This window comes from Gymnogyps californianus, chromosome 1 (assembly GCF_018139145.2).
Source record: "Gymnogyps californianus isolate 813 chromosome 1, ASM1813914v2, whole genome shotgun sequence".
Classification (NCBI taxonomy): domain Eukaryota; kingdom Metazoa; phylum Chordata; class Aves; order Accipitriformes; family Cathartidae; genus Gymnogyps; species Gymnogyps californianus.
The window spans coordinates 165,806,934-165,820,470 of NC_059471.1; the positions used below are offsets into that span (position 1 = coordinate 165,806,934).

Below are 13,537 nucleotides of genomic sequence, written 5' to 3' on the forward strand. Positions count from 1 at the left end.
TATCTCCAGCTGAAGAGCAACAGGCACAAAGTTCAGGCTGCCACTGTCTTAAATTCAGCTTTCTCCTACCAAGTATCACCAGAAAAAAAAATTGTCAAAGCCCTCCGATTTTTTTTGCCCTTCTACGATTTTACACAGCATGTGCTGCCTGTGGGCATTGATGTAGGAAAGAAAATCTAAGAAAGAGGAGCTGCAAGAGATGGCTGCACCAGAAACGGCCTGGAAAAGTAGCAGGCACAGAGTCCTAAGAAAAATTCTGCTGAAAGAACTGCTATACATGGGATTGAGTTCAGTTAAGATAGCAATTACGTGTGAAGAGACCTCCACTTATTTGATTTCTTCAATGTGCAGAAAATCAAGGCTTTGTACTATCTGTGTCATGAAAATAAGGAAACACCTACCCAGCAGCCAGTTAATGATCTGATTAGCTTAAGTAATATTTATAGGGCTTGTTTAACCAAAGAGCTTCAACTGTATGGTTCTGGTTTGCAAAATGTGGCAGTGAGTATAATGCAAAGGTGGTATTTCACTGCAAATCTTTTTCTTGTAATGGTTGTCAATCAGTAAGAATCAAGCAATGAATTCTTTAGGAAACATAAAGCATATATGCACAATGAAATTACAAAAAACTCAGCTAATTTTAAAGAGTTTCCTGCTTGCCAAATAATAAAAAATAACAGATTAATCAATAATTTAATCCTGCATGGGATAACAATGAAAATATATTAGTACTTTATATTGAAATCACTCAGAAAACAGAAATGGCATTTGGTATCTATCAAGTCAGAAATCCACACCAAAACCTATTTCTCTTGCTAGTTTTATACAACAGATCAAGGCTTTGAGCACAGCTGGCATAAAAAGTGTATGTAGTGTGTTCCAAATATTTTGAATTGTATTTTTAATTTTTTAGATAGATTTTTTCTATTTTGTAACCAACTAAAGCCAGGGTTTGTGGCATAAGGCTTTTGGGGGAAAGGCTACATTTAAAGTTCCTGTTTAACAACAAAAGGATGAAAATGACATTTTAGTGTAATTTTATTTTTCCTGATTCTCCTGCTCTGATTTTGTAAGATACAATTGTTGTAAGATACAATCGCTGTAAGATACAATTATTTTTAGAAAAACTTCTAAAAAAAAAAAATTAAAAAAAAATTCTATCTGGTGCCATGTTAGGATAGATTCTTTAGATAAAATTTAGTGCTCTAGTTACAGTCGTATCTGATTGCTTCGTTAGCATTTTTGCTTATTTGCACTTATTTGAAGTCACTTCTGTGACATCAGCTAAGCACTTACAGCTTTGGTACCATAGGTAAGCGTTTATTTTATCAGCATGGCAGGGGCAGAAATCTCTTTTCTAGTTTTTGTTTTCTCTCTTCTAATTTTTTTAAGTTCTCTTCTCTAGTATTTGATTTTTCTGTTCAGAAAATAAGCCAGTTATTCCTCCTTGTGGTATCTGGTTCTTAAGTCACCTGCTGGAAAGGAAGCTCTTCAAAGTTTCATTTTTATTTACTCTTACAAACCATAGCCTTAAGCTAGCATTAAGGAGACACAGAGACAGACATGAACAAATGCTGCCTGTGTAGTAACTTCAGGTCCCAACACCAAAAGCCTCAGTTTTCAGGTCAAAGATAATAATGTTTCCATTGATGTAGTTTCAAATGGAGCTTCTGCTTTGATTATCCTTGATTTGAATTGCTAATTATTGCAGAACAGTGTAAAACCTAGTCTTTTGAATGTTGTGCAAAAGGTGATGCATTTTAAGAAATTCCATTAAAAAAGGCCAACGAGTGCTTAAGGCACAAGCAAAAAGACTGACCAAAAAAACCCTTCAAAAATTGGTAAGTAGATATAGGCAGGCCATTAAATCTCCATCATTTCCAAGTTCCAAGTTGCTCCACATCCACGACTGCCTTAATTTGCAGTAAGAAACTCCACTAGAGTCATAATAATATAGTTCATAGGCGGGCAGGTGTCCTATAGAGGAAAAAAGGAAAGATTTTTTTTTTTTGTAGTTTAACTCTAAAATTTATGCCTAGAATACTTAGTAAATTATTTCAGCGCTTGAATAACTAGTATTTATTTAGCTGCTCTTGGGTTTGTGCATGAGTAGGAGTTTATTTGTGAATTCCTGGTTTATAAGTTTGGGGGTAAGTTTGGCACAACAAATTGCAATCCACCTTGTCATGCTAAGAGCCAGTTTTCTAATCTACTGAGCAACTGCAGTGGTCTCCAGCTGGTGACATGAGTGCAGGGAGCTTCTGAGGTGCAGGACAGAAGTGCATTTGTGTCCGGCAACAGGAAGAGAACATCGAATGAACCATTTCTCTTTGCCTAACTCCTCACAAACAGCTCATTTCCTACACCTACTGAGCTGCATTCCTCACAACTGCAAACTTGATAGGGTAACACAGCTCTACAAACACCAATATAAAAAGGATTAACCTAAAGCTCTGGTGTATGACATACCTAAAGGAGGGACTAGAGATATTTAAGTGATGAAGCAGAGACAATTAGCTGCCAATATCCAACTATTCCAGGCAAAGAACTATCAACTGCAAAGATCTCCAGCTTTTCCTGTTTGAAGGCTTAGGTTATCTGAATTCATGAAAGAGTTTATGAAATTGTCAATTTTAAGCCACAACAAACCAACACAGAACATCTGGATTCCAGCACTTTAGACTTCCCTGCTTAAGAAACAGGTAACAGTTATGGATCCTACCAGTGTCCAGAAATGGAGGGGAAAAGAGAACATTACCATGGTAAAGGACATTCAAGTCAGATCAGGACTGTGACCTGCTGAGCAACTTAAGGCAGGCATTTTCTTAGCAGGGTACCATCAAGTAAGTCTCCACCTTACTGAAAGTTCCCTCTCTTATCTTCTGCTACTATTGACTGAAAGCTGGCATATAACAAGGCTGTACTCCCTTGATGGATAGAGCTGTGGGAGGAACGGGATGCTGTCAGACTCAGCAAATAAAAATGAAGCGGGAATTGGAGCCACCTGATGCTACCTTTCCATTTCCACCTAATCCAGCTCTTTCTTCTTTTACTCTCTCCTCCCATACCATCTCCAGCCAACAATGATGCTTCTAAGCAGATGAGATCTCAGATGTCTCATACTTGATCAATTTATACCATACAAAAAGCTGAGAATTAGCTTCCTTCAGAGTGCTGGCAAACTCTAAGCCTGACAAAGCAGTGTATCTTGAAACCCAGGTTTAGAGAAAGGGCTGGTTTCTGGGTAAATGAGCAGTGAAAATGCAAATTGAGATCACTGTGTGGTATCAGAACCCCAGATTCTAACATGGGCTTAGTGTGCTTTCAGAAAAAGTAAATGCTAATTTTAGAGACATCTAGTGCATCAGTTTTTCCCCAGGACTTTTATTCTTTGCATGAAGGCAATATGTGATCACATTTTACAGATGTCTGGACAGCAACCACTCTAAGAAATGAACTCAAAATTACGTGGGATAGAATGTATTTCAAACAAAATATACAGTGATAAAGTTTTCTACATAAGTTACTATCAGTTAATTTTATGGAAATTTTAAATAAAAATATCTTCCAAGATGAAAATATGAAAAGTTCATTTATTTCCATAGGCAACCTCATTCAGAGTACAAAGTGATATGAATTTCCCGAAACTGTCACTGTACCTTTTACATATTTTTTAAGTAACTGATCTAAAAGTTGATACAAGAATAAATTTGTTTTTGAAGAGCTGTCCAATAAACCGGATATACACTAATGCCATGCTATGACAGTTCTATTTATGAATCACAGCTGACACTACAGTAACATCACTTTATAAATCTCATGAGAATGTTAATGTTTTACAATCAAAACATAAAACTGCCACTAGTACAGAGACTGTACGATTAGACAAATAAACAAGTATTAAATATTTTGCACAAGGCCTGAGTTCACTATAACACATTTTGATTTACAACTTCATCTCAGAAATCTGTACAGCAGTTAGAACTGTTTCAGAGAACTTAAAGACAATACAACTTCAGGGGCTTATTTGTTCTGTTGATACAAGCGTGAGGCCTGGAAGGCAAGAGGATTTGGTGTATGAATCCAAGGTTTTACTGCCGTGTATAATTTCCTTGTAAAGCAAACCTAACGGAAAGTAAGGTACAAGGCAGGACCTCACTTGAAAATCAGCTAACTCATCTGAAATTCTCCAGATACGTTTCCTCACAGCTATTTCAGAGTAAAAGTTCACAATGAGTATATAAAATGCAGCATATCTCTTAACAAAGAACAAAAAAGGGTCACATATACAACAGGGTATTTTTTCTGTACTCCCCCTCCCTGTATTTGTTTCATTGGAAATGGCACAAATCAGCGATATCCCACCCACCCCCAATAAAAAACTCCTAATCAATAAACAAAGGTCACTCTAAAGTCCAAAAACTTCATCTGCAATGAGAGATCCAGTGTTCATAAACTTATGTTTTAAAAACTTTCCTTTTCTGCTCAAGTCACGTAGATGTAGGCAGACTAGGCATGTAAATTTATAATAGATAACAAAAGTATCATATAATTGTTAGCCTGTATGGAAGCCTTGTGGAATCTGATTCAAATCTAACTTCTCATTTAATCTTTGCTCTTTTGGTGCAATTGAACTGAAAAATCTAAAATCCTGTAATCTATACACACACTTACTTATCTATCTACAGACACAGATAACATTATACCAGGGGATATAATACAAAAGTTAACACACATTTTTCTTACTTTAAAAGGCCATTGGGGTATTTGTTAAAGTTCCACATAAATGTGAAACAGGTGTTGCTAAAATGACAAAACTTAACAGAAAAGGAAAGTTTTAAATAATAAGGCTTGAAATGTTGTGCACCTATAAATCCTAAAATTCAGCCTTTTACTTGGGGTACTCAGCATCTGTGCAGTCCTGTAAGGCCACAACTTCTCCACAACATTTCTAATTCACATCACCATTGAGAGAGGAAGACATAGTACCTTCATTAAAACAAACTAGGGCATTCTACCCACGTTCCCAGTAAAATTTCTCTCCCCATCTCCCAAATAATTGGTGGACTCCTTTACCTTTCAAAAGACTCCTCTGGTACTGCTGTCCTCCTGCATAAGCAGGTTCCACAGGCTGTTCGGTGCCTTATTCACAACACTTGCGTGATGGGAGGGAACAGAAAATCTGCTCCCTCCTCCATCCTTGAAATGACACTTGTGCCATTTCACTGCCCATTTCTCTCCTCTTGAGAGAGGCAGACCTAGGGGCTTCTAAGCTAATCTGTAAATCAGTAGTTTCAAGGTTCCTCTCCATCAGCGCCTGCAGAGAAGGTTTTTCAAGCCTCTTTAATGCAATCCTTCCATGTAGCAGGATTAGTTTATTTTCTAAGACTGAGTTTTCAGAGGATGCTTCAGAGACTTTCATACTTAAAACCAAATGGAACCAACAGTTCTAACATGGAAAACACTGCTGTCTTGGTGCAGTCACGTTCATTTAGCATACACCAGAGCAGCCAAAGCACAACTGATGCTTAAGATTAAGATGCAGCTATTTCCACTTCTTTTCTCCTTTTGTAGTAAACACAATATAGACAAATCAGCTAAAGAACAGGAACTTACTCCCTTCTCTTTACCCCTCCCTTACAAATGAGTGTAAAGTAAACCAGATGGGCTGGGCAGTTCAGCCCAGACCCTGCTCTGATTTCCACAGTGGAATGAAGATCTGCTCGCAGTGAGTGAGCACAGTGTGTGCACAGGGTGGAGGCTGTAAGGTGATGATATAACCTGCCAGGCTTCCACATTTTTTCCTTTAAATTATGTTGAATACAAAGGGCAGAAATTTTGTGTAATTTACAGTATTGTTCAAGGCATTGTAAAAAGAACTTATTTTATATCAGGTTACTTTTTCAGTAATAGAATTTGCAATTTCTTAATCAGATACCAATTTCAAACCTGTGTTCTCCATTTTGTTTTGCATTAGGGCTAGACAGCCCCTCTGCTTCAAGCCAAGCTAGATGTAACACTGCTTTCCATCCAAGTCCAGAAACAGAAGGCCCCTGGAATGCCCGCATTTTGTAACGTTGTCCCTTCCTCTTCCTCTTTCCCAAATGACAACTTGGATGTGAAGTACAACTGTTGCTCTCAAACAATGGTATTCACTCTGGCCACAACATGAGTCTTCCAGACTCCTGCAGGGCCTCAGAATGATGACTTGTAAGTGGAGAGATCAACTGGACAAGGCTTCCTAAAGAAAAACTATTGTAGCAGCAGCCAAGTGGCACATGGCCTTGGCAACTTACCTCTTGCAACTCCTCTTTCCTTTAAGTTAAGAAGAAATAATTAGAGAACTTCACACACGCCCAGTTTCCTGACACGCTAAGCAGGAAGCATCTACAATGAAGAGGGATTTGACCCTCTCATTTTAACTGAAGTTATTTTTTCTTTTTTATTTTTAAATAACTGGAAAATTTTGTTATAGCTTTCATAAGCACCCTTTTCAACTTTATTTGTTATTCTTCTACTCTGGTCATTCTGAAAATTGCAGCAAACAAGAGAAATCAAAATTATGTTCTCAAATATAAGTAGAAAAAAAATTCATATTACTTGAGCCAGATCAAGATCTTATTCCATCACATTACCACTGCATAGAAGAGCCTCTCTTAATTTGAACTCGTAGGATTTTTTTTTACTTTATTCTTACAAATTAGATTATATTCTCAGATAGCCCATGCCAAAAGCACATACCCCAAACCCCACAGTTCAGGATGTCTAGCATATAAAATTTGATCAATTTTTTTCAGTTAATTTTCCCTCTAATAGGTTAAATTAAAATCCAGTTCTGAAAAGCCCCCAGTCCAGGGGGATCAGGGACTGAAACCCCAGATCAGGATGCTGACATTTAAGACTGCCTTTACCATGGATGTATTAATTTAATACATTGTAGAGTCCTAAGAGATGTTATTTTTAATATAAACTTATTTTCCAAATAATTTAGAGGAATACAGATTCAAGTAATTCTTCAAAGGCTTGCCTTAAGTTACCCTAACAAAACGTAGCTTTCAAAAGTTGACATAAAAGAAGACATTAGTGTGATTGAGAGTATAGAGTACTAGTAACTGTAAATGAACTTAAATAGTTTAACAGTTCTAGTATTGTCTTAAGTTTACACAGGTATCTTAACCTACAATGTTTACCATGAATATTAACAGCACATAAGCATCACAATGTGTTAGGTATTGTTTTCTAAACCACAATTTCACTGGTCCCAGGTATTTTAAAATAATAGGACTAAGGCAGCAGCTATAATACATAAACAGTTCTTTAAGAAATATGCTTAATGCTATTACCGCTTAGAACCGTGGAAATATAACAAAATACAAGTCACATTTACAGCATAAGGCCCTTTGGTTTGTTAAGCAGCAAATGAAAGAACAATTTCTTCAGTGAAAGGCTTTGAAAAATAAAGCATGTAGGCTTTCCATAAAAAAGGTAACTAGTTCTTTCCTTCTCAAAATAGCCAGCTATAGTCTTCAAAATATTATGTAAGAAAGCTCCTGAAATTCCTAGGAAAGAAAAAGTTAAAACCCAACAGTAGTATCTGACAGAGTAGAGATTCTATCATGGGCAAGCTGAACACACACCTTCTGGGAAGTAGAAGAAACTACTGTTTGGTTTTCTGGAGACCTTTATTAAATTTGGAGTAGTACAATAAAAAGGATCTGAAATACCTGTGTATTTACCGTGTATTCTAGAGCTTACAAATCTGTATTTGAGAACTCGCTTCATATTCATCTATCCTTCATAAGGACTTGAGTTAAAACAAAATTAAAATGAAATAGTTTATTCTAGTCAAGGCAATTTATGGCAGTCTGCTTTTTCACACAAGCATGTGCAACTTGTACGAGGCAATCCTTTTCCATCTTCTCAATGGAGCGAAAAACTATGAAGTAATTCAAGATATTTCTGTGTAACTAAGCAGTGTGTGTTTAGTTACACAGAACTGCTTAATTACACAGTTGGGGCAGTCATCATCTGAATTTTACAGAGAACATTCTTTTTAGGAGGTTCCATAACTACTCATAATCTTTTTTCACACCAGTTAGAAGCAGTATCAAATTAGCCAAAACACTGGAATATATAATAAATGTGATCAAGCCACCACATGTATTTTAAAATCCTGCTTAAGTGGTATGTTGCTTTTGCTATGGGGCTGGTAACAAGGATCTGGCATTATAAAACAGGTTGTAAACCAGCACGACCATTGGAGCAGTGTTCTTACTCTGTCCCAAATTTGCACAAAATTTTAAAACTTCTTATGCCTCCTGAATCTTGTTGTAGTTTACTACCACATTAATTTTAATTCTCTTATAAGAGAACAAATACAAAATATTTTCTCTTCTTAGCCTCTTACACAGTTACTGGTTAGAGATCTTTCTATGTAACATGGCTGACAAAACTTTTTGAGGCAGCGTAAGAATTTACGTTTTGTAAACTGTCATATGGCAAAATGACAGTTTGTGCCAAATTCAGGCAACACAAATCATCAATAAGAATTTAGCAGACACTGGAAGGACTGGGCTGCAGGACTGCGTTGACTGGCGTTATCACCCCCTAAGCATTTTTGTTGAATTTAAGAAACAAAATTTTGTAGGAAATTTCACAGGAGTTGACTGAGTACACTTCTGAATAATTCTGAAATACTTAGCTTCTTTTTTGATTGAATATATGCATCCTACCTTCAGTGCTCTGATGTTCGGTAAAGAGACAGAAAATCTGTAGCACGTAAGATGACTTTGCACTTACGCAACTCCACTGCAGTACCAGGTGAATGCAAAATCAAGTCTATTTTCCAGTGCAAAAGTCTTTACTTCGGTGGGTTGAAAGTTTCCCCAAGTCATGCTTTTACTAATCAAAAAAAGATGTTAATCAGCTTACCCATGATCCAAATTTCATCGATCTTTGAAAGAAGAAAACATTTTACCCAAAAAGATCTTTTAAGTCATTACTAGCTGAGCTGCTGTTTGTCATTGTGTTTGCTGGTTGTGCAAAGTTCTGAGGAGCAAAGAAAGGATTACCCTGTATACCAAAGCCAGGCTGTCCTATCATGTTCATCTGAGGTCCCAAGACTGAACTGCTTGCACTTGGGGACCCTTGCGGGGGTACAAACTGATTAACCCACTGGCTTGATTTTTGTTGAGCCAACTGTTTCATGCTAACTTTGGGTTTTTGAGGACCAAAAAGATTATCTAAAGCAGACATATCTGGGGGTCTGTTTGGTTGTGTCAGTGGAGAGATTGGAGATGCAGCATTCATAGGACTGTAATTTGGCATATTGGCAGTTGGTACAATGTTCATCTTGGTTGTTCCTGTTGCACTTGGACCACTGAAGAAATTCTGAGTGGTGGGACCAGCTCCCATACTGAATCCAGCAGTCTGAAAACCCATATTAGTATTTAGTCCGTTTGTTATATTTCTCTTCGTGTTGTCAATAGGTGATGAAAATCCCATTCCAACACCCATAGAAGGGACAGAAGAGAAGCTGCTTGAAGATGCAACTTTAGCTTTGTTGATAGAATGGCTAGTCAAAGGTGACATATTATCTATCAAGGTATCTGTCAAGTCTTTTGTCTGCAAAATACATAAAATGCAGTTAAATGCTTTTCCTGTACAAACACTCCAGCAACAGTCTTCATCATTGCTCCTGCAGAAGTGGCATTCATTTTTCAGAAATTAGAATCTACTGCATGGGATTGGGCATGAAATGTAATTATACACAAAAGCAATTAGGTTATTTTCATTCTTTGCTACTTAGAACTAACTGTTATGCAGCTTTAATTTGACAACTAAGACAATACACGAAGTACTACTCTGACATTTGCTTACATGCCCCATTCCTATCCCCAAGCCCTTTATATATTTAGTTAATAAACTCTTCAGAGCAAAACCTTTTTTAATATGTGCTTTTTCCTTATCTAGAACAATGGCCTTCCAATAATAATTATTCCTTTGGAAACTTCCGCAATTTAAAAAGTGGGAAATATTGCTAATGATGCAAATGGAAGGCAGATTAAAATTTATTTTAGTTTTTCTTGGCTGTGACATTGTAAGTGAAAACAAAGGTGACTCACAGGAGAAAAAAAATGCTAAATGCATACAGCACTTGAAAGGAAAAATCATCACAGCTCCAATGGAAACACTGCAGTAGTTTGTTCTTTCTCACCTGCTTCACTGGAGGTGTTATTGCAGTTGCTTGTGGCTTAAGAGGTTGCTGGCTTTTCAGTTTCTGTGCCTGTTCTTGTTCTTTAGCTAACTTCTGCTTCTCTTCAAGTGTAAGTGATGCCTTTAAAAGGGAAAGTACTGACACTAAGTTGTACAGAATGGTTATTCTTACATTGATATTTTTATTTCATAAATAGTACTGTCATTTCAGTAATACGTGGTAGAACAATACATATTATTTATACAAAAGAGAAAGTGGATAAGCACAAAATCTATTATAATATTTATCATATTGCTAAACAGGACTTAAAGGAAATGGATACAATATTAAAAGTAGCATAACGAGAAATTTGAGCAGATCTCAAATAAAGAGGTATCACAACAAAACCATTTTAGCTTTGTCTTCTTAATGTTGGGCGTAAGTGTTCTTCACAGTTTTTGTTTTGATATGGTTACCAACTGGCACTCGATACAGAACTGCAACTGACCATGAAGTTGGAAAGGGAATTTTATTTTAAGATTGCTTAAGAGGCTTTTCAGGATTTTAACTCTTACTTTTGTTAGCGATGAAGGATAAAATCATAAAATCATTCCCCCTTAGTCTAAAATTAGTGAGAGAGTTCAGATAACTAGAAATGGAAATGATAAAATGTATAGATTCTGGGGAGCCATTTACATAATAACATGAAAAGAATTTTACAGTAGTTTATGCTTATGTTTAATATTCTATGTCACGTCATGCTTTTTCTTTGCTTCTTGTATTCATCCCCATATTGACTGTTCATTTTCACTTAACTTTGAATTGAACAGTAAATGTTAGTCTCTGCTATTACATGAAATTCTACATTTTATCTTCATCTCCGTTTGTAATTTTATCATAAAGTTGTCTATTCTGATTTTCCTATCTAAATCTACTGCTGAAGTTTCAGTTTCATTTAAATCTATAATTAAGGAGAAAGAAAATGACCAAAAATTTATAATGCTAATTGCTGCCTACTTTGTACAAAGCTATTTTCAAGGACAGGCTTTTGCAGAAATTCAAGGATATGATTTGAACATTTCTCAGTGGATATGATTTGAACGTTTTTCAGTGGATATGATTTGAACATTTTTCAGTGGACCTTCACATGTGACTATGTACAGTGCTGTGCTATACAGAAGCAGTTTTTCTTTCAAAGCTTTAAATGTGATAAATATTTACACATACTCTTTTTATGCAACCTTATCAGCCTTGTATTAGACAGATGGAGGTAACAGGATTCCAAAACAAAGTAAAACACACCTTTTTCTGTTTTGATGACATCTCACTCTCTCTGCTATCAGATCCACTAGTTAGAAGGTCAGTTCCACTAGTATTAAATACCTTGTCAATCTGTTTAAGTTCAAAGAAACAAAACTTAGTTATTTGAAATGTTGTAATTTAAGGTAACATAAATATTGACTGAGTAATTTTAAATTTCAAATTTCTATACGTAACGCAATAAAATATTGTCGCTTACCTGACTACTTGTACTACTAGATCTTGCCTCTTCAGACACACTCATTTGGTTAGCTATATCCAAAGATCTATATAGTGCAGAGTATACATATTACAAAAAGATAATTTTACAGTCACATCCACAACACTAATTCAGCAATGCAGATTATTCTTCTGCATTTAAATAATACAAAAAAATTGCCTTATGAGAGCACTGCCATTTTTATAGAACGCCTGTAGGAGACTGGACAATGTTAATATTCTACATTGTAAAGGTTTCCTAATGATCATTTCACGTGGTCTTTGTTCCCCCTTTTGAATGAGGTGACACAGACTTTGAGTAGCCCAAGTTAATCTGACTCAGAAATCTGACCTCGTATCAGACTCCATAAAATAGCTCTAAATATCTTCATATATCACTGCCTTCTAAAAGGCTGCAATGTTTATTTTTCTCCAGTATGGTTAACGTTCTCAACAACTACAGAAAAGCAACTTAACGTATAGAAGCAAGACATAAACTGTACTAGTGGAGCTCAATATGAACTTTTACATATAATGAATTAATTAAAAATTATTGACTCCATAGAATAAACTGTGACTGAACTGTATAAAAGTAAAGGACTTTATAAAGCCATTGACATCACAATATCATTATCATCCTAGGACTAATAAATCTTTGCTGACTACTGTGCTTATTTGAGGTAATTCTCAACTACTGAAGTAAGAATTACCTAGATTTTTTTATTGCCATGGCTACAGTTTTCTCATGTTTGCTAAAAAATTAACTGAAATTTATCTCTTCTCACTTGTTCCTTCTCTAATACACATGTAAATAAACACTTACTTCTGTTGCTCTTGCATGACATGAAGTTGCTCAAGTTTTGTTTTATGCTCTGCCTCCAATCTATTAAGCATATCTTTTATAACACAAATAAAAGAATTGAACTGTAAAAGAAATACACAAGAAGTTTGGATTTTGCAGTGATGGAATTCAGACATGTATAACTTAAAAGGTAATATCTCATAAAACTTACAATACACAATATCAGATAACCTGCAGATTTTTAAATAATTTACAATCTACCTTCACTATCTTCCATTAGGTAGCCAACTACAAGCAGAGTGTATACTGAAACAGTGAAAAGTATGTATCACTAAAAAAAAGTGGGGCAACCCAGACAAAAAACCCAGATGAATATTACCAGATTAATTTTCCAAAAAAATCCTACGATTGCTCTTCTACATTATCTGCAACATTTACAAACAAGAGCAAGGGAAGAAACTTTAAGATTGTACTTTAGCTTTTAATTTGAATTGTAATTATGTCAGTAGCTAACTACTTTTGCAGGATATTTGGAAGGTGATAGTATTCATTTCGAAATTTTATACTAGATCAGTTAAATCTACTGAAAAATAACAAGCTTTAAACATGCAAATACAGTAATACTGGCAGGTTTTTTGGTTTTGTTTGCTTTTACAACAGACACAGACATACAGTAATGTATGAATTTTTCTCTGACAACAGTTTAAATCTATTCTGTGCCAATTTATTAAATAAAAGCATGCAACATCGTCATGTTCCTACCTGATTGAGATTAAGATTGTTCTCAATACTAAGAGGAATCAGATGGGGCAATACTTTTCCTGCAAGCTGTTCTTTGGTAATTCCCAACTTCTTATGAGTAAACGTACATTTGTAAATACCTGACATACAACATCAAAATAGCAAAAATTGTTAAGTTTAGTAAACAATGTGAACAAAGTAGCACTCTCTATATGTATGGATCATCTGAACATACATTGGCCCTGTGTGCAAGTAGGGACAAACATGATCAACAGAATCAT

General features: G+C 35.7%; 1 protein-coding gene across 3 annotated transcripts in view; it reads right to left on the reverse strand.

The window, feature by feature from the left end:
• Positions 1-8,020: 8,020 nt before the first annotated feature.
• The window catches only part of SCYL2 (SCY1 like pseudokinase 2), a 43,397-nt gene continuing 37,880 nt past the window's right edge, over positions 8,021-13,537 (reverse strand). For all 3 annotated transcript variants that reach the window (XM_050896309.1, XM_050896321.1, XM_050896316.1), the window contains 6 exons: positions 13,278-13,396; positions 12,537-12,637; positions 11,715-11,781; positions 11,498-11,587; positions 10,217-10,336; positions 8,021-9,624 (listed from right to left, as the gene is read on the reverse strand). In XM_050896309.1, coding sequence (XP_050752266.1) covers positions 8,974-9,624; positions 10,217-10,336; positions 11,498-11,587; positions 11,715-11,781; positions 12,537-12,637; positions 13,278-13,396 — 1,148 coding nt within the window. In that variant the 3' untranslated portion in view covers positions 8,021-8,973. The remainder of the gene's footprint in view (positions 9,625-10,216; positions 10,337-11,497; positions 11,588-11,714; positions 11,782-12,536; positions 12,638-13,277; positions 13,397-13,537) is intronic.